This window comes from Lepus europaeus, chromosome 3 (assembly GCF_033115175.1).
Source record: "Lepus europaeus isolate LE1 chromosome 3, mLepTim1.pri, whole genome shotgun sequence".
Classification (NCBI taxonomy): Eukaryota; Metazoa; Chordata; class Mammalia; order Lagomorpha; family Leporidae; genus Lepus; species Lepus europaeus.
The window spans coordinates 145,209,604-145,235,842 of NC_084829.1; the positions used below are offsets into that span (position 1 = coordinate 145,209,604).

General features: G+C 39.5%; 1 protein-coding gene across 5 annotated transcripts in view; it reads left to right on the forward strand.

Moving 5' to 3' along the window:
• Positions 1–26,239, forward strand: part of UTRN (utrophin) — a 591,543-nt gene that overhangs the window by 172,915 nt on the left and 392,389 nt on the right. For all 5 annotated transcript variants that reach the window (XM_062186881.1, XM_062186876.1, XM_062186879.1 and 2 more), the window contains exons 14-23: positions 2,382–2,483; positions 4,581–4,688; positions 4,956–5,135; positions 6,808–6,977; positions 11,123–11,246; positions 15,540–15,627; positions 21,800–22,041; positions 22,175–22,355; positions 24,597–24,742; positions 25,741–25,953. In XM_062186881.1, the coding sequence (XP_062042865.1) occupies positions 2,382–2,483; positions 4,581–4,688; positions 4,956–5,135; positions 6,808–6,977; positions 11,123–11,246; positions 15,540–15,627; positions 21,800–22,041; positions 22,175–22,355; positions 24,597–24,742; positions 25,741–25,953 (1,554 nt within the window). The remainder of the gene's footprint in view (positions 1–2,381; positions 2,484–4,580; positions 4,689–4,955; positions 5,136–6,807; positions 6,978–11,122; positions 11,247–15,539; positions 15,628–21,799; positions 22,042–22,174; positions 22,356–24,596; positions 24,743–25,740; positions 25,954–26,239) is intronic.

A 26,239-nucleotide genomic window follows, 5' to 3' on the forward strand; every position in this document is an offset into this window, starting at 1 on the left:
CCCACGAGGGTGTAGGGGCTCAAGGACTTGGACATCTTCTACTGCTTTCCCAGGCAATAACAGAGAGCTGAAACAGAAGTGGAGCAGCCAGGACTCGAACTGGTGCCCATTTGGGATGCCAGCACTGCAGGAGGCGGCTCTATTCGCTATGCCACAGTGTGGGGTGGGGGGTGGGGGTAACTTCTTGTTGCAGAAAAACAATAGTTATCTCTCTGTTTTGTTCCAATTTTAGCATACATGCTGCCAAAGTCAGCATACAATAATTTATCTTTACAGATCTTTATAAAGCTATTTATTGTTATTTCACTTGAACAATAGATTAGCTGGTATGATGTTGCTAAGTTATGATTTCCAGTAACTTTCAGACCATAATTTTATCATGTGAAAACCATTTTTGTTTGCAGTGTCTAAAGTTCCCCAATGGTTCTGATACTTCTTTGCAGTAGTATTTAGTTATTACAGTAACCTGAGAGACAGGTTTTCACATCTTAAATATTTGACAGCAAGGAAGCAGAAATTGAGAGAGATTAAGTGATGCTTCTGAGATTTAAATAGAAAATGAGCTATCATGCTGTGATTGGAGACCTGTCTTCTGGCTATAATTTATCTTCTCTGAACTTGAGAAAACTTATGCTGGTCTTAAATATCAAAATTGTTTCATGTGAATTAAGTAATTCATATTCACACATAAGTAATGTAGAAATAAGTTTCAACACTTGTTAATCATTCCTTTAAAATGCTAAGAAAATAATATTCTGAGGAAATCATAAATAATTTTTAAACATTAGTTAACCAAATTGATCTTATATTGCCTATAACTAAGATTTTGTTGCTAATTTATGTAATCTATGGAACATGTAACATGAACAAAAGAATTGGGTACTTTATTTTAAATAAATTCTTTTATTCAAAACATAGTTTTTTATAAAGTTAAAACATTTTTCATACTTTTGGTACTACAGATAAAAATTTCCTTGGCATGTAAAAGGTGGTGATGAAATACAATTGATGCACTGATTTTTTAAAAAGGTAATGATAGCCTGAAAATTTTGAGGTAAAAAACATAAATATATTGACTTTATTTTAAAAAATATTTTCAAATGTTAGATTCTCATGTAAAGCCATAGTAAAATGGGAGGGGCAGGAATTTGGAGTAAAAAGGAAAAGGGCAGGTGTTGTGATGCAGCATTTAAGCTGCCCCTTCGGATACCTGCATTTCATATCAGAATTCTCAATTGAGTCCTGGCTCATCTTCCATTCAAGCTGCCTGTTGAAGTGCCTGGTAGAAAGTAGATGATGGCCTCATGTACTTGAGTTCTGCCACCCACACGGGAGACTTGCATGGTTCTTGGCTCCTAGCTTCACTTCTTTCTCTCTTTCTGACTCTCCCTCCTCTCTCTGTTACTCTGCCTTTCAAATAAATAAATCTTTTTTTTTAAGTCTTTCTTAACTAAAAAAAGACTTTTTTTTTTTTAAAAAAGACAATTTTTATTTGAAAGGCACAGTTTCAGAGAAAGAGAGAGAGAAAGGGATCGAGATAGATCTTCCATCCACTGGTTCACTCCCAAGATGGCCACAACAGCTGGAGCTGCACCAGTCCAAACTGAGGGGCCAGGAGCTTCTTCCGGGTCTCCCATGTGGGTGCAGGGACCCAAGGATTTGGGTCATCTTCTACTGCTTTCCAAGGTCATAGCAGAGAGCTGGGTCAGAAGAGGAAGAGCTGGGTCTCAAACTGGTGCCCATATGGGATGCCAGCACTGCAGGCTGTGGCTTTACCTGCTATGCCACAGTGCCAGCCCCAATAATTAAGTTGTTTAAAAACTATGACTGGGGCCAGTGCTGTGGTGTAGTGGGCTAAGCCTCTGCCTGTGGTGCTGGCATCCCTAAAGGGTGCCAATTAGAGTCCTAGCTGCTCCACTTCTGATCCAGCTCTCTGCTTATGGCCTGGGAAAGCAGTGGAAGATGGCCCCAGTGTGTGGGCTCCTGCACCTACGTGGGAAACCTGGAGGAACCCCCTGGTTCCTGGCTTTGGATTGGCACAGCTCCAGTCATTGTGACCATCTGGGAAGTGAACTAGTAGATGGAAGACCTCTCTGTCTCTCCCTCTCTATCTCTGCCTCTCAAATAAATAAATAAATCTTAAAGAAAAGTATGAAACAGAGGTCTAGTTTTTCTGGTTTCTAACTATGTACAGTGAAAGAATTAGTTAAACTAGTTTTTCTAGTGTACTTATTGGATTGGTCTATATTATATTTATATTATATTTAAGGGACTTTTATAAAAATTGCTGCTTTGTGAAAAGAACAATGGAAATCATGGTTTCTTAAGGGATTGTGGTACTCTCCAGGCTGTTGACAAAGGATGGTTTTTTCATTTCTTAGAAGCTTGGGGAGCGCTGGACAGCGGTGTGCCGTTGGACTGAAGAGCGATGGAATAGGTTACAAGAAATCAATATGTTGTGGCAGGAGTTGTTGGAAGAACAGGTACAAAACTATTATCCGTAGATGGTGAAAATTATCCTGTGTTTTATTAGGGCATGAGAATACAGTGGCCCTGTTTACTTTTCTTTACAGGAAAATATATAAACAAATGTTATTTTAAAGATCAAATGTCTGTTTTATAGTGAATCATGTAGCTTATTCATAGAGATCATTATATTGTTCTTTGGTAATCATGCTTAATTGGATCTGGGTTAATTATCTGGAATGTTATTACTCAGATATGCTACTTCCATGATTTGTTTGACTTTATTATTGGATTTGGATTGAGTCATGTATCTGAATTTAGATCCACACAATTTCTAGCATGTGGTTTATGCTTGGTAAATAATGAATAAATGAATACATGCAATACCTTGTGAACTTTAAATCACAAGAATTTTTTTCCAATTTTTAACCAGATTAAGTACTAGAATTAATGAGAAATGTATTTTAGCAACACCTCTGTATGTTTTCCCCAGTAGGAACTGGTGCAACAAATGAAACTACAGAGCAAAGTTATCACCTTAATTTTTCCATGCAAGTGGTGGCCCTTTCCCATCCTCTCTCCTTCCAGAAAAAGCAACCATCAAAATAGAATACAAATAAGCAGAACTTTTCTGCTCAAATGTCAAACAGTTGTGGTTTAGAAAATAAGCAGATACTCTATTCCCACATCTCCCAGTGTCTATTTTGATTCTTTTAAATGCATTTCATTTCCACCCACAAGAAGCAACTGTATTCTTTTCTGGAGAAAAAAACATAAGGGTATAACGTTTTGTGGTGTACTAAATATGGTGGTAGGTAGTGCATCTTAAAAAGTAGGGTTGCAAAATCTGTCTAAATATAAATTGTTAATCACTATTCCCCCATGTTTGTTCAGAATTCTATTAAGGATCAGATAATGAACCTGATTCTGTCTTCTGACTATTTATGTTGGACTTTACAAATTTTTACATTTATTTGGAACCTTGTATTCAAGTCAAAGAGTAGTTAGAATTTTACTTTAATAATGATAGTACATGCATTGATGACCAAAGAATCTGTTGTTTTTCTTCTATCAAATAACATATTTGAAAATGTGAAAATAATTTTTAGTTGATAGTTTAAAAAAAACCATTAGAAAACTAGAGAGTGTCTATTATTTTGATTACTGATATCTCTTTGATTGGCTATATATATGACAATTTATGACCGTGTGTTGTCTTCACTCTGTACTTTGTGCAGCAGTTATATATGTGCTTATCTTTGCAATCCCAAAAGACTAAGGACAGAAGCTGTAATTGTGTGTTTTATTTTCTTAATTTTAGTTTTCTTTTGGTGGACTATAAATGTAAGGATAGTAGTTAAATAAATTGATCAATTGGTTAAGAAACAATTGATTTCATTGCAAAGAGAACCAATGTTGTTTTTACTTCCAGCTGTACAGAAAGGGGTTTCTACAGTAGACACTACATTTTGGGAAGAGTTATCCGAATGCATTCACAGTTGCTTTCTACCACACCCTTCCTTTTAAGGTTCTCTGTCTATATTTCTAAATATACACACGTGTAAAGAGAGTGCTTTCTTGGTCAGGACATTTAGATATCTTCAGCCCTCCTCCTTCAATCATAATTCCTCTTGACCTTGGACATCAGCGTGACCTCTCTGCGAGACGCCATGGAAAGACCATTGGTTTCAGGGTAGATGCCTTGATCTAGCTCGATCATTAAGTAGCTGTGTAATCTCAGACAAACATCTTGACATTCTTTGCTTCCCTTCTGGAACGAGTGCCTAGAACAGAGTAGTCTCAGATTTCTTTTGCCTCTGAAGAATTATAATGGAGACTTTGATAGTTGGATTTAGCCATTTCCTTCTACCTACCTCCCTGAGAATTAGGTTTAGCTAAAGTCAGGTCAATTTGTTGCAAGTCTGAGAAAGATAATATTTTATAGAAATATGCTTAGCTGGGTCATTTGCACCTCAAATTGTGTTTGAAGTCCTTCTCATCCCCAGGGAAGGGTAAAGTGTCTGGTAAAATAAATGTTTGAGCTGGGAACTTGATTGAATCAAATTATCAAATGATTCCCCAGATACATTTCCAACTTTTGTTGTTATTTGTAGTGTTTGTTTAAAGCGTGGCTAACTGAAAAAGAAGAGGCTTTAAATAAAGTTCAGACAAGCAACTTCAAGGACCAAAAGGAACTAAGTGTTAGTGTTCGACGTCTTGCTGTAAGTGATATCACTGTCAGTGTATGTGTTGTAAATCTGTGACATCTTAGTTTTTTATGTCAGTGGTTGATACCTTTTGCTAAACACTGATTATGGCTCAGCATCCTGGAATGCTGCCAGGGAATAATCTGGAACCAGGGGTCTTATGTGTTAGCATAGTGAACTGTATGACCTATAAATTTTACTATAAAGTGTGTATGTGACTAGAGAACAGGAAGATAAAGTTCTATTAAGAAAGAGACATCTAATAAATATCTGAAATACTAGATTTTGAAGGAAGACATGGAAATGAAGCGTCAAACCTTGGATCAGCTGAGTGAGATTGGCCAGGATGTGGGTCAGTTACTTGATAACCCCAAGGCATCTAAGAAGATCAATGGTGACTCAGAGGAACTGACTCAGAGATGGGATTCTTTGGTTCAGAGACTAGAAGATTCCTCCAACCAGGTACTTTTGATTTGGGTAGTATGTTGTGCTTTTATGTCACAATTTAAATTTAAACGTTCAGGTACGTGTTAGTGTTTAGTAAATGACAGAGTAGAAGGCAAACTAAAACATATTAAGGATATTATACCTTATAAATAATTGAAGTGTAAAAATCCTCATCAGTTTTCTAAAGCAAAAATAGATGTTAAAAAATGTTAATATACAGTAAATTAATATAATAACAGATAACAGATATGCTGTAGTAATTTTAAAATCTTAATCTATTAACCTTAAAAATGTTATAGGGAATTGATCAAAAATTAAACTTTTAAAAAGTTTTTATGTATATGAATATATATAAGTGAATGTTGATAGGATCATTATTCATTATAACCTAAAATTAGAACAACCTAAATATCCACCAACAGCTGAATAGATAAAACAAAATGTGGTATGTACATTCATTGCAATATTACTTGGCAATAAAGAAGAATGAGGTATTGACACATAGTACAACTTGGATGAACCTTAAAGAAATTTCAGAGTAAGAGAAGCCAGTTATAATTTTATATGCATTATGATTCTACTTATATGTAATGTCTAGAATAGGCAAATTCACAGAGACAAGAGTTGATTACTGGTTTCCAGGATTTGAGAGAATAGAGAATAGAGAATGGGAAATGACTGTTAATGAGAGTGGAGTTTCTTTTTGGAGAGATGAAATTGTTATGCAATTAGGTGTGGGAATGATTAAGAAAATGTGGAATGGGGCTGGTGTTGTGGCAAAGCAGAGTAAGCTGCTACCTCCAATGCTGGCATCCCATAAGGGTGCCAATTTGTATCCCAGCTGTTCCACTTCCAATCCAGCTCTATGCTAATGGCATGAGAAAAGCAGTGGAAGATAGTCCAAGTGTTTGGGTGCCTGTCACACACATGGGAGACCCGGAAGAAACTCCTGGTTCCTGACTTTGGCCTGACCCAGCCCCAACCATTGTGGCCACCTGGGAAGTGAACCAGATCCCTCTTTCTCTCTCACTGTCTCTCCCTCTCTCTCTGTATCTCTGGCTTTCAAGTGCATACATACATACATACATACATATATACAAACAAAAACAAAAATGTGGTATATATACACAAGGAAATCTTACTCAGCCATAAAAAAGAATGAATCCTGTTATTTACAACAAAAGTGATAGAATTGATTATTATGTTCAGTTTTATTATGTTCATGTTTTATTTATATATAGGAATCTAAAAGAATGTGTCCCAGCGGTTGGAAGGGCTAGGGGGCTTGCGGGAGATCTGATAATGTGCACCAGGATGCACTGGGGGGAAAACTCATGGGTTCTGATGTGTTCCACAGAACATTGGGTAACTATATCTGCAATAAAGGAAAGGAAAGGATAATTTCCTGGTGTGATTGGTTTAGAGCGTGTATATCTGTTGGAGTATTGCATTAAGCTCCATAAAATGCACAGGTATTTCATGTCAATACAAGTTTAAAAAATAAATTAATTAAATAAAGAGTATAGAAAGCAAAATTTGGGATGATAACATAATTATGTGTATATACAAATAACTACTATCCATTGTTCATTTTCAAAGAGAGAGGTGTGTGGTTTTATGAGATGTGAGTTAAAGCTCTATCAAGCTGTTAATTAAGCATTCACATTTGAGTTGATTTTTATTCCAGGTGACTCAGGCTGTGGCAAAGCTGGGGATGTCCCAGATCGCACAGCAGGATCTTCTGGAGACCGTGCGTGTCAGAGAACAAGTGATCACAAAGAAGTCCAAGCAGGAGCTGCCTCCCCCGCCACCCCCAAAGAAGAGACAGATCCACGTGGATACTGAAGCCAAGAAAAAGTGAGGACGGACAGAAGGAGTTCCCAGTCCCAATACTGCACACCATGTATCTGGTGCAACTTGGTCCTTATGTTGTGCTAATCACTGACCTTAGGCAAATTTAGGCCTAATTACTATTGTAGATATTCAAGTTCTGAATCTCTTCTGGCCTCCTCTAGATATTCTACTTCCCACTGTGGAGTGCTGAGTCACCCTGAATGGTTTTATTTTTCCTGGATTTCATCTGGAGAGCTGTGAGGCGGGGTCCTTCTTTCTGCTATCTGTCTTTTATCTTGGTAGTATGTGACTCTTCTCCTCATCTCTTCTTTTTGCCCCTAACTCATAACTCTGACAATTTTGCTTCAGGCAGGTTCCTTTTTCTTTGTGAACTTTCTACCATTGTTCAACTATTTAATTCAGGGAAATAATTCATTTTAAGGATCCATTTTCTTCCATTCCTCCTCTCATTCTTTTTCATGTTTTTTGTTTTCTTTTGTTAATTCCTTTGTCAGATTCATTAATAGATTCTTTGCATTTGGTATAAGGGTCCATCTTTGGTATAAAATGTCTTTTTGTCTTACTGATTCAAGAGGAAACAAAGCATCTTTATAAGAAGAATCATCACAAATATGCCATATGGAGCGTTCCTAATGTCAGACATTGTAATGTCAGTCCCAGCTCTTGTACCTGACCTGAACTGCAGCAGTTAAACCTTAAAATGGGGTTTGAGTGGTGCTATTCTCTGCCCTGTACAACAGAATCTCCATCCCTAGGTAAAGGGTGGAATGGTAGAATTTCCATAATTTATTATTTGTTAGGCAAAGTGGGATTCCAGTTTTTGCAAAAAGATTCTATTTATTTGTTTGAAATACACAGTGACAGAAAGAGGGACACACACACTCACACAGACACTGCAATCAGTTTTAATCTTCAATCTGCTGGTTCATGTCCCCAATGGTCATAACAGCTGCAGTTGGACTAGGCTGATGTGAGGAGCCAGGAACTCCAGCTGGGTCTCCAATGTGAGTGACAGGCACCTAGGTATGTGGTCTACCACTTTGCTGCTTGCTGGGTGCATTAGCAGGAAATTAGATCAAAAGTGGGGATAGACCTTGATCCCATGCACTCCAATATGGAATATGGGTGTTCCAAACTTGGGCTTAACCCACTGTGCCACAGCACTTGTCCTAGGATTCCAGTTTTTCCAGAGGACTTTCATTTGGGTAATAAGGCTGTGCTTCTGCCTCCCAATAGCATCTCCTTGCAGGACCAATGTTGCTCGCAGCAGCTGTGGAGCCTTTATCTTGGGGTCAAGGCAGCACAGGGAAGATGGTTCTGAATCTTACAGTTCCTGGGTGCCTGCTTTCTGCCGGGGTAACTGACAGTGTCTCTCTCCAGGGCCAATGTGCTGCATTTGGGATGGAAAGTTTTAATAGACTGGAGTGCACACCTGTGGAAGCTGAATGTAAACATGACCGCATCATGTAGGGTGCTTTCTGTTGCAAGGGACAAAATACCACACCCCTTTTAGGGACTTACACAGTGAGGTCTTTATTATCTCACATTACAAGAAGTTCTGAGTCAGGGTGCTTTTAAATGAAGGGTGTTCTTCAGCACCCTATGCTGTCCTGGGATGTGGGCTTTCTCCTTCAGTCTCCCCTGCATAGCACACTCCCCCTGGGTCTCACTGGCCAGGATTCAGTCCCTTGTCCATGCCTGGTGTACATGGCAGGTTGAAGCTGTCTGTTGTGGCAGTCTTTGTCGTGTTCTTAGGGCTTCAGACAGTAAGTGTTGCATGGGTAAACAGCCGTAGTCATTGACTCTGTGGTCTGATTGATGCAGACATTCCTTTACTTAATTTTGTATGAGCTGAGGCCCAAGTACATCCAGTACATTACAGTAGAAGGCAATTAAATCTTGTTATTAGAAAGAGTATCTTCATGCCCCAAGCCTGCCCCCTTTGAGTCTACCTGTGTACACTTTCTGGACAAGTATAGACCTCATTGCCCCTCCACAGTATGGTACCCTTTCAGTAGTTGAAGATAGCATTCCTGTTACAGTTTTCTTTGTCCTAAATTCTAAACTTTCCCTAACCATTCCTGGCATAATGAGGTTTCAGGACCCCATCTTGTCTTTAGTCTGTTGTTGAGAGCACTATTAGATTGTCTCAGAGTGGACTGCCTGAACAGTTGTGAGTCTGAAATACTAGGACTTCAACATGGCAGCCTGTTTCTCCTTCTTGTCTCTTGGGGTTGCAGCCAGGGCACTGCAGGGCAGTCATTTCCTGTAATCGCTCTTGCTCCTATTTAGGACAGAAGTTGAGTCCCTAAGTTCATTTTAAATCTGTGATCTTTGAGTGGTCTTCCTCTTAAATAAAAGACTAAGTGGAATTGCTGGCTTTGTGGTGTAGCGGGTTAAGCCATCACCTATGACACCAGCATCCCATGTAGGTGCTGGTTCAAGTCCTGGCTGCTATACTTCTTGTTTAGCTCCCTGCTAATGTGCGTGGGAAAGCAGCAGAGGATGTTCCAAGTACTCCAAGCCCTACACCCACGTGGGAGACCCAGATAAAGCTCCTGCCTCCTGGTGTTGGCCTGACCCCATCCTGGCTATGCGGTCATCTGGGGAGTGAGCCAGCATTTGAAAGACCGCCTCTTTCTCTCTGTATCTCCTCTCTGTGTACCCTTAACTCTGCCTTTCAAGTAGAGAAATAAATCTTAAAAAAAAAAAAAAAAGACTAGGTAGAAACCTGGTATCAAGGAGGCAGGAAAATGGACAAACCACTGTCTGAGTCATACCTCAACACCTGGTCACTCCCTCAGAGCATCACAAAATCACTTCCATATTATAGGAAAATTTACCTTGAGGAAATCATAAGTATTCATAATTCACGAGAAACACATCAGCAAAATTGCCCACAAGAATCGGCAATAACAACCTGTGTTGCAGCCTCCAGTAGTGAGCAGCTCTGAGGGCAGGGGCCCAGCAGAGCCAGACTCCCTTGGATCAAATCCTGTCTCTACCTCGTATTTGTGTGAGACAGTTATTTATAACCTCAGCGAGTTCCAGCCCTCTAAGAGACACAGTGTCAGTATACACTGCATGGTGTGGTTGTGAGAGCTCCTGGAGTTCACAAGCATAAAACTCCAAGAACAGGGCCTGGTCTGCGGCAGCAGCCCATGTCTGGCGCCTCTTGTTCCTGCTCACCGTGGTGTGGCCTCTCTTCTTCAGCCTCTCAGGCTGGCCCACTTTTCTTCCTTCCCACTGTCAGTGTCGTGTTCTGGTTCCTGTGGCTGCCAGAGCCTTTGCTCTTGCTTCCCTTTTGTTCCATCCCTCAGCGACCACTGAAGGAGGAAAAGAATCACATCAGGTCTGGGCTGAAAGCTCTCAGTGGTCCTCAGTTGCCCTTGTTAGATCCGAACTCCTCACCGTACCCCGCAGGGCCTTCTGGTAGCTGCACGTGTGATTCTGCGTTGTCCTCCTTGCTATTCCAGACACATCTAACTGTCGGCAGTGTGTAAAGTGAGACCCTCCCCCTCTTTGCTCTCTTCTGCGAGGAAAGCTCCTAAGCATGGTGCCCGTGTTCTACTCCAGGAAGGCATCCCTTCCCTGATAGCACTGAGTCCTACCTGTGAGTTCCTGGGATTAGCACCCAGCAGATTCTGTTGTTTCTACCTGTGACTTTCCATTGCTTCCTGGACCGGACGCTCCTGGAGGACTACAATATGTGTCTGGTTTACCTCCCTATCAGGAGCCCCACCCAGTACCTAGTATGGTTTGATTATTAAATATTGAACAAAAGCAGGTGTTAACTATAGGGATGTCAATACTGTTCTTTCCCATGATCGTCTAGCCAAATCATTACCTATGAATTGGTAGATTATGAATTTTGACATTAACCATGCAAGTGACTCCTTGTATAGTTAAAAAATGTTAAATATGTTTTATGTATTTAGTCTGTAATATTAATTATTAATTATATCTATTAATATTTCTAATTTAAATGTGTGATCTCATTTTGCATGCATATTGTATTTCTGGGGTGCTGTTTTTGGGGAGTGTTTAAACACACACACTGGATGGGCATAGGGGTTGCTCTGTCTTGAGCCGAGAAAAAACAATAGAAGAAAGAAATGACAAATGGTGACATCTGAATCTTCAACTAGGTTTGATGCTATAAGCGCAGAGCTGTTCAACTGGATCTTGAAATCAAAGACTGCCATTCAGACCACAGAGATAAAAGAGTATAAGAAGATGCAAGAGACTTCAGAAATGAAAAAGAAGTTAAAGGTAAAACATAAAACAGAAATATCCTAGTGAATACGCTATTTCATCAGGTGGGATTTGCTGTTGGCTTAAAAGTGGAATGGGATCCAAAGCACCCTGTTAAATAACTATAGCCAGAAGATAGCTTTTAGGACAGTATAATAAAATTTGAATCCAGCTACCATTAGATCTTTGCTTTTTCTTAGTTTCTCCTGTATCATTGAGATAAGCATAAGGAACCCTTCCTAAGGTGATCAGCTATTATTACGATTATTTGGCTTATTTAGCTCTACCTTAATTTGTGCCTAATAATGTATGACTTTGGGTTATGCTGAAGATGTTTTGCCTTCTGAACACAAGAAACTATTTCTAGTATCAAATCTTCTTCAATGTATTCTCTTTAAATTAAAGAGTTAAAAAATATATACTCAACACTTTGTATCTGTGGCTGCCTCCACAGATTCAACCAACTGTAGATAGAAAATATTCAGAAAAATATTTCCAGAAAGTTCCAAGGCAACAGAACATGACATTGAATAACATAAATGAAGTGATGTGCAGGTACACCTCGTGGTCCTTGGTCTCTCTGAGGCAGTCCTTATTCAGCACCGTTGCCCTTTCCCTTATGTCCTATGTAGTGAGTCCTGTGATGGTTGCCTGTCTATGTGTGCAGACTTATGTCTTGCTCATTATTTCCTAAATGACATAGTACAGCAACTATTTATATTTATTAGGCATTACAGGTCGTCTAGAGATGATTTAAAGCACTTAGGAAGATATGCATAGTTATCCAAGCACTGCAATATTTTATATAAGGGGATGTAAGCATTCATGGAGTTTACTATCCACTGGGATTCTAGAACAAATTCCTTGAAAATACCAAGGGATAATTATATTAAAATCAAGAATCACTCCTCAAATATAAAGAACAAAGTACTTTTTAGGCATTAAAGTATATTGTCATTATTTAAAAGTTATATAAGAAATATGCTTACAGTTAAAGTTTATAGACCCAAAGTTATACTTATGAAATGCATGAGGTTTTTATGCATTAAATAAAATATTTCTGGGGGAAAAAAACTTTAAAAAACGGTGAACAAATCCTGAGTCTTGAGGTATCTTGTGGGGTACAGGCATTTTCTAGACCACAAATTATACTACCCAGAGGGAGACAGTACAATGATAGAAGTATGAGCAGAAGGCTACAGAAGGCTGTGGAAGCCCCAGTGAGCGTATAATCCTCCGCAGGCAGCCATGAGAGCTATGGTTCTACTAAAAGGTAAACTTTGATGTGTTAAAACTTTTAAGAGTTTATTTCAGCAGGTAGAGATTATGATTATGGAAATGATTTGGGGCTCTGTGCGAAGAATACAAAGAGGAAGTTTTATAGGGTGAATGTGGAAGCAGAGCGAAGAAATTATTTGATTAATTCAAGTTTGAGAAATTACCTTACTTGAGCTATTCCAATGGGACGTTTAGGACGATAGAACTAATGTCAAGTTGATTGCCAGTGATTGGATGACCTAAAGTTTTGTTTTCTTTCAAGGTAGCCACTGACAAGAAATGAATCTGAACTAATTTTCCTTATGTTGAGATAGGAATCCAGGCCTCTAGAACCCACCTCAGTCTAATGATCTCTCATTTAATTTTTTTAACACATTTCACACTTGGCTATACCTTAGAATTGGCTTTAAAAATTACTGATGGCTGGGTTCCCCGACCAACAATTCTGAGAATTGGTCCAGGGCTAACGTGGATCATCAGGATTTTTTAAAGCTCTCAGATGATTTTAATGTGAAGCGAAGTGTAGAATGACTGTGAGGTAATCACCTTGTTTATTTCACAGTTGGCACAAGTGTCTGAGGAGAGCCTTGAAGTTCTTATCTTCTTGTCTGTATCCCTGCCATGACTATGGCATGGCAGAGTAGTGACTGTAATAGCAGAGACTTTTACTTTTCCAAGCAGCAGTATTGACAATAATACTGATACTGACAGCAACTTTACCATTTTTTGGAATTTATCATCTCATTTAATCATCACAACCACCTCAAAGAATAGAAAGTTTTATTTCCTTTACACAGGTGAGAAAACCAATACAGTTTACCCAGAGGCTTATAGCTAGTAATTGGCAGATATCTTGGTCTCCCTTAACCCAGCTATAAGCCACACCAGAGACCCTGACACTGAGCCCTGGGCTGATCAGTCCCACTCAAGTACGCCTCTTTCTTCAGGCTTTTCTCCTTCCATCCCTTCTTGCAAATGTGAAAGACTGCTTCTGCTCCCTCAGGCACTCTGGTGGCTGTAAGTTTTCAAAATTTATCCATTTTGTTTTATTTCTTTATTTGAAAGGAAGAAAGAGAGAGAGAGAAAGAAAGAGAGACTGACTGACTTCCATCTACTGGTTCATACCCTAAATGTCCGCAACAGGTGGTGCTGAACCAGGCTGAAGCCAGGAGACTGGAAATCAATACTGGTCTCCCATGCGGGTGGGGTGGCAGAGACCCAGGTACTTGAGCAGTCACCTGCTGCCTCTGAAGGAGTACATTAACAGGAAGCTGGATCCGGAAAAAGGGCTGGAACTTGAACCCTAACACTTCCACATGGGCTGCGGTGATCCAAGCGATAACCTAACCACTGCTCCAAACACCCACCCCTGGTGGCTGCATTTTGTGTTGATACATTGTAAAAGTCAAGTCAGAGAGAACATATGGTATTTATCTTTTTGGGACTGGCTTATTTCACTAAGTATAATGGTTTCCAGTTGCATCCATTTTGTTGCAAGTAACAGGATTTCATTGTTTTTTGCCATTGTGTAGTATTCCATGGTATGTGTTACATATGCATATATATATGTTATATATGTGATATATATATATACACACACACACACACACACCCTAATGTCTTTATCCAGTCTTCAGATGATGGACATCTGGGTTGATTCTGTATCTTAGCTATTGTAGAAGTGAAGTTGACACTTTATGATGTGATGGTTTTGAACAGCCCTTGGCTTTACTCTTGTGGAACCACGCTTTTTGTTCAATTATTTTTTACATTTTTCTTCATACTATTTGTTGATCCCTCTACTTAGTGTAGCATTGTTTTTTTTTAAATGGTATATAGTACTTTGAATGTTATATTATTATTATTTTAGATTTATTTATTTATTTGAAAGTCAGAGTTACACAGAGAGAGGAGAAGCAGAGAGAGAGAGAGAGAGAGAGAGAGAGAGAGAGTCTTCCATCCGCTGGTTCACTCCCCAGTTGGCCGCAACAGTCAGAACTGTGCAGATCCGAAGCCAGGAGCCAGGAGCCTCCTCTGGGTCTCCCACACGGGTGCAGGGGCCAAAGGGCTTGGGCCATCTTCTACTGCTTTTCCAGGCCATAACAGAGACCTGGATCGGAAGTGGAGCAGCTGGGTCTCAAACCAGCACCCATATGGGATGCCGGTGCCTCAGGCCAGGGCGTTAACCTGTTGTGCCACAGTGCCAGCCCCAAGCATTAATCTTATGAGGATAAAGTTGACCGAAAATAGATCTTTGTAAAAAATAGGAGTGGGAATGGGAGATGGAAGAGGAAGAAGGGTGGGCGTATAGGTGGGAGGGAGATTGGATGGGAAGAATCACTCTGTTCCTAAATCTGTATAAGATGCGTGAAGTTTGTATTCCTTAAATAAAATTTCAAAAAATAACATAAAATAAAGTTTGTAGAATATCCTTGACTTAATGGAATACCAACAAATAATATTGGGGCTCAAAATATTTCTCTTTTTCTTGTTAATTTCTGTTCAGTGATCTCTGTTGTAACACATTCAGTTCTTTTGACTGAAACCATTATTTTTATGCTGTGGCATACTCAAGCAATGTGAGTTGATGTCTTGGATCATAAACACTAAGTTTACGTATTTCTCCTTGATTAGAACTGACAGTGTCCAAATTTTTTCCTTACAAAAGAAACCTAAGATTTATAGTTGCTGTTGTTATTGTTTGTTTGAATTTACCTTTTCAGGTTTATTCATGTTTGGAGTGCTGGTGGGTAGCCTGGAATTCATAGTTTTGAATTGTAGTGTTCTCTTAGGTGAACTTGGAAATACCTAAAGAGAATCAGGGAGCATGGGCAGGAGGGAGGGTGTGGTTGGAAATATCACCATGCTCCTAAATCTGTATATATGAAAAACATGAAGTTTGTTCACCTTAAAAAAACTTAAACAAGAGAAGTATATAACAAACCAAAGACAAAACCGTGACAGTTTAAAATAACATCAACGTTGTATTGAGGAGAATATTGCAATATTCTAATATTGGGAATTTATCTTCAGGGATTAGAAAAAGAACAGACAGAAAGGAGACCCCGACTGGATGAATTAAACCAAACTGGACAAATCCTTGTTGAACAAATGGGAAAAGGTAAGGCTCTTGATTTTTTTTCATATTTATATGCTAGCATCAAATAATGTTTATAGCTTGATATATCAAATATTTATTTTAATGCTACAACTCTTTTTTTGCCAAAAAAAAAAAAAAGATTTCCAAAAACAATTTTGTAGGTAGCAGAATCCTTGAAAAAAAAAAGAAATTTTATACTGAAGCTGATTATAAAATAAATAGATCGAAGCAAAATTGTTCTGCTCTGTTATGGGGTCAGGAAACCAAAAACCCTGAACCTTAGAAGTACAGTTAAAGTCCACTGGTGTTGGAGTTTTCAAAAACCTCATCCTTTGGAGGTATATATTGTAATTTATTTTGTAGGAAGGTGACAAAATAAAACTTAATTTTGGCAACATGGGAGAAATTGAATATACAGCAAGATAAGCCCATTAAGGGCATTTGGCCCATCAGTTTCAGTACATTGCATTGATTTACTATAGGGATTTAAAAAAAATAGTTGAAGTTGATAAGGGTTAAATTGTAGTTGAAATAAAATTAATTAATTAATTTATATATGTATTTATTAGGTGGGAGGAAGAGGGAGATGGAGTGAGTACAGGTTCACTACCCAAATGCATGAAATGGCTAGAGCTGGACTTGGGCTGAGAACCTAGCCCAGGTCTCCCATGCGAGTGCATTACCTGGTTACTTCAGCCATCACTGTTGCCTCCTTGAATCTGTACCAGTAGGAAGCTGGAGTTTGAAGTGGAATTGGAACTCAGGCACTGTGACCTGTGATTTGGGTTTTTTCTTTTTTTTGAGAGATGTACACTTATTTATTTGGTAGATAGAGCTACAAACAGGGAGAGGGAGAGACAGAGAGAAAGGTCTTCCATCTACTGATTCACTCCCCAAATGGCCACAATTGCCGGAGCTGGGCCAATTTGAAACCAGGAGTTAGGAGCATCTTCTGGGTCTCCCATGTGGGTGCAGGGGCCCAAACCATCAGCAAGGAGCTGGATCAGAAGTAGAGCAGCCGGGACTTGAACTGGCGTCTGTATGGGATGCCAGTGCAACAGGTGGAGGCTTAACAAGCTACTCCACAGCACTGGCCCTGATAGTTTGCATTCTTGAATTATCTATATTTTTACTCACCTATCACCTCATCTTGATTATTATTTTTTACAGGTTTTAAAATTTTACTTACATTGAAACACATTTTACTTACGTTACTTTACTTAAGTAAAGTTACTTTACTTATACATTTACTTACATTGAAACAAAGCTGTACTATTTTTACAAATAGATAACCTATACACACAAATCACTTTATAGAACATTTCTGTCTTTTCAAAAAGTTCTCTGGTGTCCCTTTTGGATTAGTTACTCACACCCTCTCCCTTACCTAAAAACCATGATTTTTGTATTTTTTTCCTTTGATAATTATTGCTTCCAGCTTTAAAAAAAAGTGTCCATTTGTTTTGTATATGTACTGGGTATATATGTATTCACAAACATATGAAAACACACAAGACATACTATATATTCGTAAATGTGTTCAATGTATGATAATTTATTTTGAAATTACACAGAGGTATTATTAACCCATATATTATTAGACAGATTAAGTTTTTCCTTCAAAGAATAAAGATGAGTAGAGGAGCATTTCTTTCCACATTCTCCCTAGCAGATTGCTTGTTGCCCTACTTGGAAATTACCCTTGCAGATATTTACTTGAAAACACCTAGAGATCGAAATTTCCCTTGAGATGCAGACTCTTTCGAGAATTCAGTTTGTGCCAGTCACAGTCGTAGATTCATTCCTTCTTCCTCAGCCTGTGCCTGGGGACTTGGGCTGTGTGTGGTGTGGACGTGGGGAATCTTCATCAGTGTGTGTACTGGGTTCACCCCATTTCCATAGCAGCTTTCAGTTGTGGAGGGGCAGAGTTGTGTGTCAGTCAGTGGAGATGGATGGGAAGATTTACCTCAGGGAGAAGTTGGTGAGAGATGTGCTAACAGTGAGCATGGTAGTGAATTCTTTTGTCCTTTGCTTTGTGCCCTCCGGTAAGTCATGGAACCCTTTTGTTTCCACGTGTAGAAAGTGAAGGAGTTTATTAGGTTAGTGTAGCTTTTGATCAATAAAATATTGTTGTGAATTGGCAGGTTTTGAAAACATAATGTGGAATTCATGTGAAAGTGTTAATACAAGGTTAGGTGGAGCATTGGGGGAATATAAGATACGTGGTTTTAAAAAGGAATGAATTTGGGGACCTAATGTGTATGTGTCTAATTTTATAGGAAATCCTTTATATTTTCTATTGATATTTTTTGAGCACTAGTAGAATGAGAAATGCATTCATTAGAGGACCCTAATTAAATTTGTTTAAAAAGGCACATATTCTGTTAAAAACTTTAGAATGATGTGGGATACTGGGAAAAAGGGACAGTGGTCTGAAAAGGGTGTATAAAATTTGAAGTAGTTTCCTTACATTTTGGAAGATGTCTGCCTTTTTCTAGCAATGGAATAAAAGAAATCTCGTTTCTTTCTCCTACTATCTTCTCTCTTTATCTATTATTCCAGGTTTTCAGTATTGCATAGTACTTTTCCACATGTGTTTAATGATGTTAATAAATCTTAAAACACAGATAATCAATGTAGAGGAAATTTTTCACAGAGTGAAATCTGGCCAGAGTCTGTCTAGATAAATGATTGAGTGCAGTTAGGAAAGCATATAAATCTCTCTAGTAAAACAGATGTTCAAATAATCATGTCACTGTTTCCCCAAAACTGGTTTCGTGAGAAAGTCCAGCACAGCCAAGTCTGGTAGGTGTTTCCCGCCTGAAGCATTTAACTTCGGTTTTGTGATATCTCAAAGAATATAAACATGTTTGGAACATGAAATAATTTTTTCATGTGACTTCCACAGCTAAAATAACTGATTTTCTTAGGTTAGCTGATTTTTTTTTTTTTTGACAGGCAGAGTGGACAGTGAGAGAGAGAGAGAGACAGAGAGAAAGGTCTTCCTTTGCCGTTGGTTCACCCTCTAATGGCCGCCGCGGTAGCGCGCTGCGGCCGGCGCACTGCGCTGTTCCGATGGCAGGAGCCAGGTGCTTATCCTGGTCTCCCATGGGGTGCAGAGCCCAAACACTTGGGCCATCCTCCACTGCACTCCCTGGCCACAGCAGAGAGCTGGCCTGGAAGAGGGGCAACCGGGACAGGATCGGTGCCCCGACCGGGACTAGAACCCGGTGTGCCGGCGCCGCAAGGCGGAGGATTAGCCTGTTGAGCCACGGCGCCGGCCAGGTTAGCTGATTTTGATCCTAGTGATCGTCAGCTGGTACAGTAGATAAATTGGGCACTTGGATAATAGATCCTTATGAGTATTTTGTCCCTTTTGGATAATTAACAAAATGATATGCTATTTGGCTTTTGAGTAGTCATTTTCTGAAAGTTGAGCCATCCTATAGAAATAAAAAAATTTAGAAGTCTGCATTTTTGGGAGAAAAACCGATATTTTTAAAGACAGTATGCTATTTTCCATTTTTTAAAATAAACATTTATTCATTTGAAAGTCAGAATTATACAGAGAGAGAGCTCTCCCATCTGCTGGTTCACTCTCCTAGTGGTCACAATAGTCAGTGCTGAGCCAGGCTAAAGCCAGGAGCCAGGAGCTTCTTCCAGGTCTCCCACATGGGTGGCAGGGGCCCACATACTTGGGCCATCTTTTGGTGCTTTTCCCAGGCCATTAGCAAGGAGCTAGTTCAGAAGTGGAGTAGCCAGAACACAAACCTGTGCCTATATGGAATGCCACTTCCCACTTCACCACAATTGTGGCCCCAGATTTCCCTTTATAAGATGCAAACTGTGTTTTAATTATTATCAGATGTTATTGCAACCAGCAGTATCTCATTTAGAGAAAGGGGAGATTTAAAGTTGAGAATAGTTTTAAGGGACAAAATGAATGGATCAAGATATTGTTGTTGAACAAACAGCTGAAGAAGTTCTTTCAACTTCCTGATAATTTTTGTTTTTTTAAAGATGTATTTATTTATTTGAAAGTCAGAGTTACACAGAGAGAGGAGACGAAGGAGAGGCAGAGCGGTCATCCATCCGCTGGTTCACTCCCCAATTGGCTGCAACGGCTGGAGCCACGCCAATCTAAAGCCAGGAGCCAGAAGCTTCTTCTGGGCCTAGGAAAGCAGTGGAAGTGTTTGGGCCTCTGCACCCACATGAGAAATCCGGAAGAAGCTCTTGGCTCCTGACTTCTGACCAGCTTAGCCACAGTTGTGGCCATCTGGGGAGTGAATCAATGGGTGGAAGACTTCTCTCTCTTTCTGCCTCTGTCTCTCTGTAACTCTGCCCTTCAAATAAATAAATAATTCTTTTAAATAAATGAAGTAGCTGATGTTAGTATTCCTGTTCCCCAAGCATAGCCCAGATCCTCATGGCTCAGACAGATTTTCAGGAATATGGTGATGTATTTTGTTTATGATCCCCATTAACAGGGATAATTGAACATGAAATGTGATGTGACTGTTTTGCCTAGGTCTAATATTCTGTTACCTGTGTGATGGTGGACAGTGGACTTCAGCAGGGGACAAACTCAAATCATGCCATCACGTGTTTGCATTTCTAATTTTTAGTGGGTGCAGAATGTTATAGACATTTTTTAAATGTCTATGCACCATAAGTAATCTTTTGTTTTCCATGCCGTTTCTTCTTTAGTTAGAGCTGTCATTACCCTGGTTTTTTGATTGTGTATATTTACAAAGCAGAATTGTTTTATTGACTTCCTACTCAAATAATCAAAAGGTTAAGGTCATCCTTTCAAAATGCATGCACATTTTTCTTCTGAATAAAAAGATTCCTTTGCAGATTTCCCATACTGTTTCAGTCATTTGAAAAGATTCGACGGTATTCTGCACTAAGAGAAGGACTAACACAATCTATTATTACATGTAACCGTCATTTCTAAGAACATTTTCTACCTCTTAAAAATGAGACAAACAATTATAAGATTTCAGTAATAGAAATAATGGCCTCTTATTTTTTTTATAGAAGCAATCCAGAGTGAGGTCACTTTTTTTTTTTTTTTAAATTTATTTGACAGGTAGAGTTATAGACAGTGAGAGAGAGAGAGACAGAGAGAAAGGTCTTCTTTCCGTTGGTTCACTCCCCAAATGGCCCCTATGGCTGGCGCTGCACCGATCCTAAGCCAGGAGCCAGGTGCTTCTTCCTGGTCTCCCATGCAGGTGCAGGGCCCAAGCACTTGGGCCATCCTCCACTGCCCTCCCAGGCCACAGCAGAGAGCTGGACTGGAAGAGGAGCAACCAGGACTAGAACCTGGTGCCCATAAGGGATGCCGGCGCCGCAAGGTGGAGGATTAACAAAGTGAGCCACAGTGCCAGCCCCGGTCTCTTTTCTTGATATGTTTTTAAAGTAGATAATCTTACCTATAATTTGATATTGTGGTATTTCTTATCTATGTGGGTACTTCAAAATGTTCATGGAAAACAGGATTTAGAAATATTTTGGTTGAAAAAAAATTTTTTAATTCCATACTTTTTTTCATGATATTTATATTCAGTGAATTTTTTTGAAGACCTCTTATATGGATAACACATCCAATAGGCTTGCTGATGCTTCTAGGCCTGACTGTAGTCTTGAGATTCCTGTATTCAACAGATTGCTTCCCAGCAAAAGGAATTCTTGCCATTCATTGTAGCATTTTTAAGACACTATGGGTTGGTCACCAAAGACTTCGTCTACCTCCTCGTTTTATAAGCCAACTCTTTTTCCTTATGGCAGAGGAGGGCTGACTTCTGACTTCACAGCCCAGACACACCTAGGCAGTTGATTTAATTTCCCTTATTCAGATTATGAGCCAGCAAAGTGGCCCAATGCCAAAAGTAGATATACACATTCTGTAGGAAAGTCAGTGGCAGAAGCTCCTCTGTTGTGCTTTTTGTGTAGTCATACCACACCTGAGATGCTATTTTAGTTCCCCTCCCTGCTTGGTCAGAGTTAAACATAATTATTTCGAAGGGCATCATTGCAGTTTTTGGCTATTGGGTTAATATAGACTTAGGGGAGCAATCACTCTGTGTGACATTGCCTCATTATTTTGAATATGTTAGCCTGTTGAGCACACATTCCAGACAGGTTTTGTAGGAACTTATGAAGTGTCTGCTTATTTTTCACATTTGTGTAGAAGGTTTTCCGACTGAAGAAATAAAACATGTGCTGGAGAAGGTTTCCTCTGAATGGAAGAATCTCTCTCAGCATTTGGAAGACCTGGCCAGAAAGATTCAGCTACAGGAAGATATCAATGCTTATTTTAATCAACTCGATGAGCTTGAAAAGATCATAAAGATGAAGGAGGAGTGGTTGAAACATACGCCCTTTGCTGAGACGCCCCAGCAGTCCTTGCCAAGCTTGAAGGAGTCCTGTCAGGTAAAGAGCCAGCTATCTGGAATGTGGAAGAATTCTCTGCCCAGCCCTGATCATGAGTTTTTGGTTAAGTCTGCTCTAATGATGTGTCTGGGGATCCTCAGTGAGTCATGCAGCCGTGTTTTCTCTTCCACAGCGGGAACAGACAGATCTCCTCGGCCTCCACCCTAAAATTGACCTGGCACGTGCCAGCTGCTCAGCCCTGGAGTCGCGACTTCCTGCCCCTGAGTTTGTCCAGCAGGGCTTTGATAGCCTTTTGGGCCACTACCAGGCTGTGCAACAGGATTTCGAGGACCATCAACAACAGCTAGAAAATAGTAAAGCCATTCTCTTGATTTTCCTTCTATCATTGTTTTTTTTTTTTAAAGTTATGTATTAGTTTGAAAGGCAAAATGATACAGAGAGGCTGAGACAGGTGTGTGTGTATGTGTGTAGGGGGGGAGGTCATCCATCTGCCAGTTCATTCCCCAAGTGGCTGCAGTGGGCTCCTTGCTGAAGCCAGGAGCCCAGAACTCCAGCTGGCTCTCTCACTTGGGTGCAAGGGGTCCAAGCACTTGGCCCATCTTCCATTGCTTTTCCAGGGGTATTAGCAGGAAGCTAGATCAGAAGCAGAGCAGCTGGGACTTGAACTGGTGTTCTGACTGGGGATACTGTATTGCCACATGGTGGCTTAACCTGTTGCGCCACAGTACTGCCCCCCGCCCTGATTTTCTTATTTGAGTATTTTAAAATCTCCTCTCTTAGCTTTCCTGAATTTAAGATTGCTCCCAATGTTTGGAACTCCACAATGCTTGCTGGCCTTGCACTGCCTTCACTATCTTCCTCTGTGCCTGTATTGCTTAATGTCTGAAAGTCTATTCAGTCTATTTCCTGGATTCACACTTGTTTGTTTAAATACAAACAGCTTTCATGTGTTTAAAATCATGTCAATAAGATATAATTTTTAATTTTTTTAGAATTATTTATTTATTTGAAAGAGCTACACAGAGAGAGGCAGAGAGAGGCAGAGAGAGAGAGAGAGAAAGAGAGAGAGAGGGAGAGAGAGGTCTTCCATCCGATGGTTCACTCCTCAATTGGCTGCAACGGCTGGAGCTGCGTCGATCTGTAGCCAGGAGCCAGGAGCTTCTTCCCAGTCTCCCATGTGGGTGCAGGAGCCCAAGGACTTGGGCCATTTTCTACTGCTATCCCAGGCCATAGCAGAGAGTTGGATTGGAAGAGGAGCAGCCGGCACTAGAATGGGCGCCCATATGGGATACTGGCACCTGAGGCCAGGGCGTTAACCCACTGCGCCACAGCGCCGGCCCCGAATTTTTAATTTTTTAAATAGGGAAACAGGTACTGTTTCTTGTGGTTGAGGAGTTCACCTAATAACATCCCTAGTAGGACAGAAAAGAATGTCATTTCATTCTGTTAACCCAAAATGGTTGTAGTTTTAGCAGTACTATCTCCCCTTTTAAAATAAATCATTTTTTAATGTTTACTTTAAATTTTCATCTACTCAAAAGGCAGAGCGAGAGAGTGAGATCCTTTATCCATTGGTTTCTTTTAGAATCTGAATAATTTCAACAAGTTCCTACTTAGGACTAAACCTGGTATTGGAAAGTTAAACCTTAAAGGTTTTCAGAGTTTGGCCCTTACGTGACTTTTTCTTCTTCGTAGTGGCTATTTAAGTGAGAAATGGTGTTGCGTTATTGTGGGCAGTGCATACTAAGGAGCTATCCATGAAGCCATCCCCTTCCTTCAGCATTTGTAGATTGCGTAATGACTTTAAAATCTGCCTGTGTGCCCTTTAAGCAAATGTGTCATGCTGCCATTTTTCTGGTAAGGCATTCGGACACCACGTCATTGCTAATTGAAATCAATTAACCTAGGATGTGCAGGAAATGTTAGACTGTACTTCTTTCTCAACTAACTGGTGCAAAGTATGCTTTCATGTTTGACAAGGATCTGGAATTAGTTTAACCTTGGCTACTAGCTGGTTTCACTTCTTTGTAGTTCGAATGCTGTCACTTCCTTTCCACACAAGCGTTGCTTGTATGTGCTTTTCACATTAGCAGCAGCAGTAGACACCCTTCCTGCTGGCTCCTCAGTGTGCCTGTGGCAGCCTGGCTGTAGTCTTCCCAGCTCATGTCCACCACTCTGCAAACGGCTTTGTCTCGATGCTTGCCTTTACAGGAAGAGTGGTGAGGGGATCTTTGTTTTCTTCTATTCTATGTGTAGCTATCAGGGAAGAGGAGACTCTATGGGACAAAAGTAGCATTGTTCCATCCTCAGAGAGGCATTTCAGCATGATGAAATGAAGAAAAATGGTAATGGGTTAGTTAGTATTTCAAACATCAACATGCGCAGGAATGAAGTCACTCTCTGATTCTCAGGAATGCCAATGCAATGATCTGTTTTATTAGCTTGAAGAGCCCCTTTTAAATTTTATTCATTGGGTCTTACTTAATAATTACTTTATTGGGATACACTTACTACATACAGAAGATTATTTCTATATGTAACAATCTTAGATTCCTAACATGATTTTCTCAAACTAAGTATTTTTAAATAAACAGAACTTAGGAATCAACCTGCTCGTGAATACCTGGAAACATTGAAAATACTGAAAGATACACTAAATGATTCAGAAGATAAGGCCCAGCAGTCTTTGAATGTCCTTAATGATCTTTCCAAGGTGGAGAAGGCTCTGCAAGAAAAAAAGGTAATATGGATCCCAGGTGCTGGAGCTCTATACGATTTCTTCTATCTCATTTTGCACATGTTAAAATGCTTTCTTGCAATTCAAAATAATATTGATCATTTTTGGTCAGAATTGGTCCAAAAATGTCTTGTAGTTCACAGTTGCTTTCTATGAAGGGTCTTCAAAGATTTATAGAAGATGTCTATGAAAAAAAGTTATGCATGAATTTCAGATTTTTTGCAATAAAATATTTTTAAATTTCATTTTTCCATGAATTTTTTAAAAAAGGTATGTTTATTTATTTGAAATTCTGAGTTACAGAGTGTGGGGGTTGGAGAGAGAGATATCTTTCATCCACTGGTTCACTGCTGAAACGGCCACAGTGGCTGGGGCTGAGCCAGGTTGAAGCCAGCAGCCTGGGCTTTTGTCTAGGTCTCGCACTTGGGTGTAGGAGCCCAAGCACTTGAGTCATTTTCTGCTGCTTTCTCGGGTGCACTAGCAGGAAGCTGGATTTATCCATTAATTTTTGAAGTCTCATATAATGTGAAACCTCAGTAATGATTATTATTTAATATTTTAATAGAAATCCTATTTTCTCCTTCTATTTTAATTAGCCTAAGATAATCAACCTGTTCATAATGTGAACTATTGGTTGAATTGATCTTTGTTTTTTTTTTTTTTTTAATAAAAATGCTTTGTTGGCGAGTTAGGAAACCTATTCCCCTGCCCTAATTCATCTGATAAGAGACCACTCAGTGAGCACTGCACATGTGGCCCAAATGGGTATGTTCTTCCAGTGGCTTTTAGGATACTGAATAATTATGTTTTTCAAGCACAAGAGCTCCTGAAGGGGAAGCTTGAGCTGTTTTTGATTGTTTCTGTTTTTTCATGAGTTATTCATAATTGGTTTTTGCTAAAATGGTTTTTAAAGGTGACTTATGATGTTATACACTCCATCTTATTATATTTGTACAGATTCATTTTTGTGCCTACTTTTAATTATTTAAAACTTCTTCCAGCATCTTGATGAAATCCTTGAGAATCAAAAACCTACATTACATAAACTGGCGGAAGAAACCAAGACTTTGCAGAAAAACGTCCCTCCTGATTTAGAAAAGGCATATAAGCAAGAATTCGATGATGTCCAAGGGAAGTGGAACAAATTAAAGGCAAAAGTTTCCAAAGACCTGCATCTGCTTGAAGAAATTACCCCCAAACTCAGAACATTTGAGGTAAATCCAGAGGCCATTAGGAGATTAAGTTCCTTATAGAGCAAACATTAATTTTCACATAAGACTAAAAAATCCATTATTTTGCATTCTTTCTAGTGCCACATTGTTATGTACTTGAGTTGGGATTTATAACTTGCTTATCAAAGACATGCTGGAGAGTACTTCATTTTCTTTCTTTCTTTTCTTCTTCTTTTTTTTTTTTTTTTTTTTGGTAGAAATGTCTCCTGCGTTGAGGTCAGATGGACCTTAAAGATAATAGAGAATTGGTTAGAACAGTGTTTCAGGC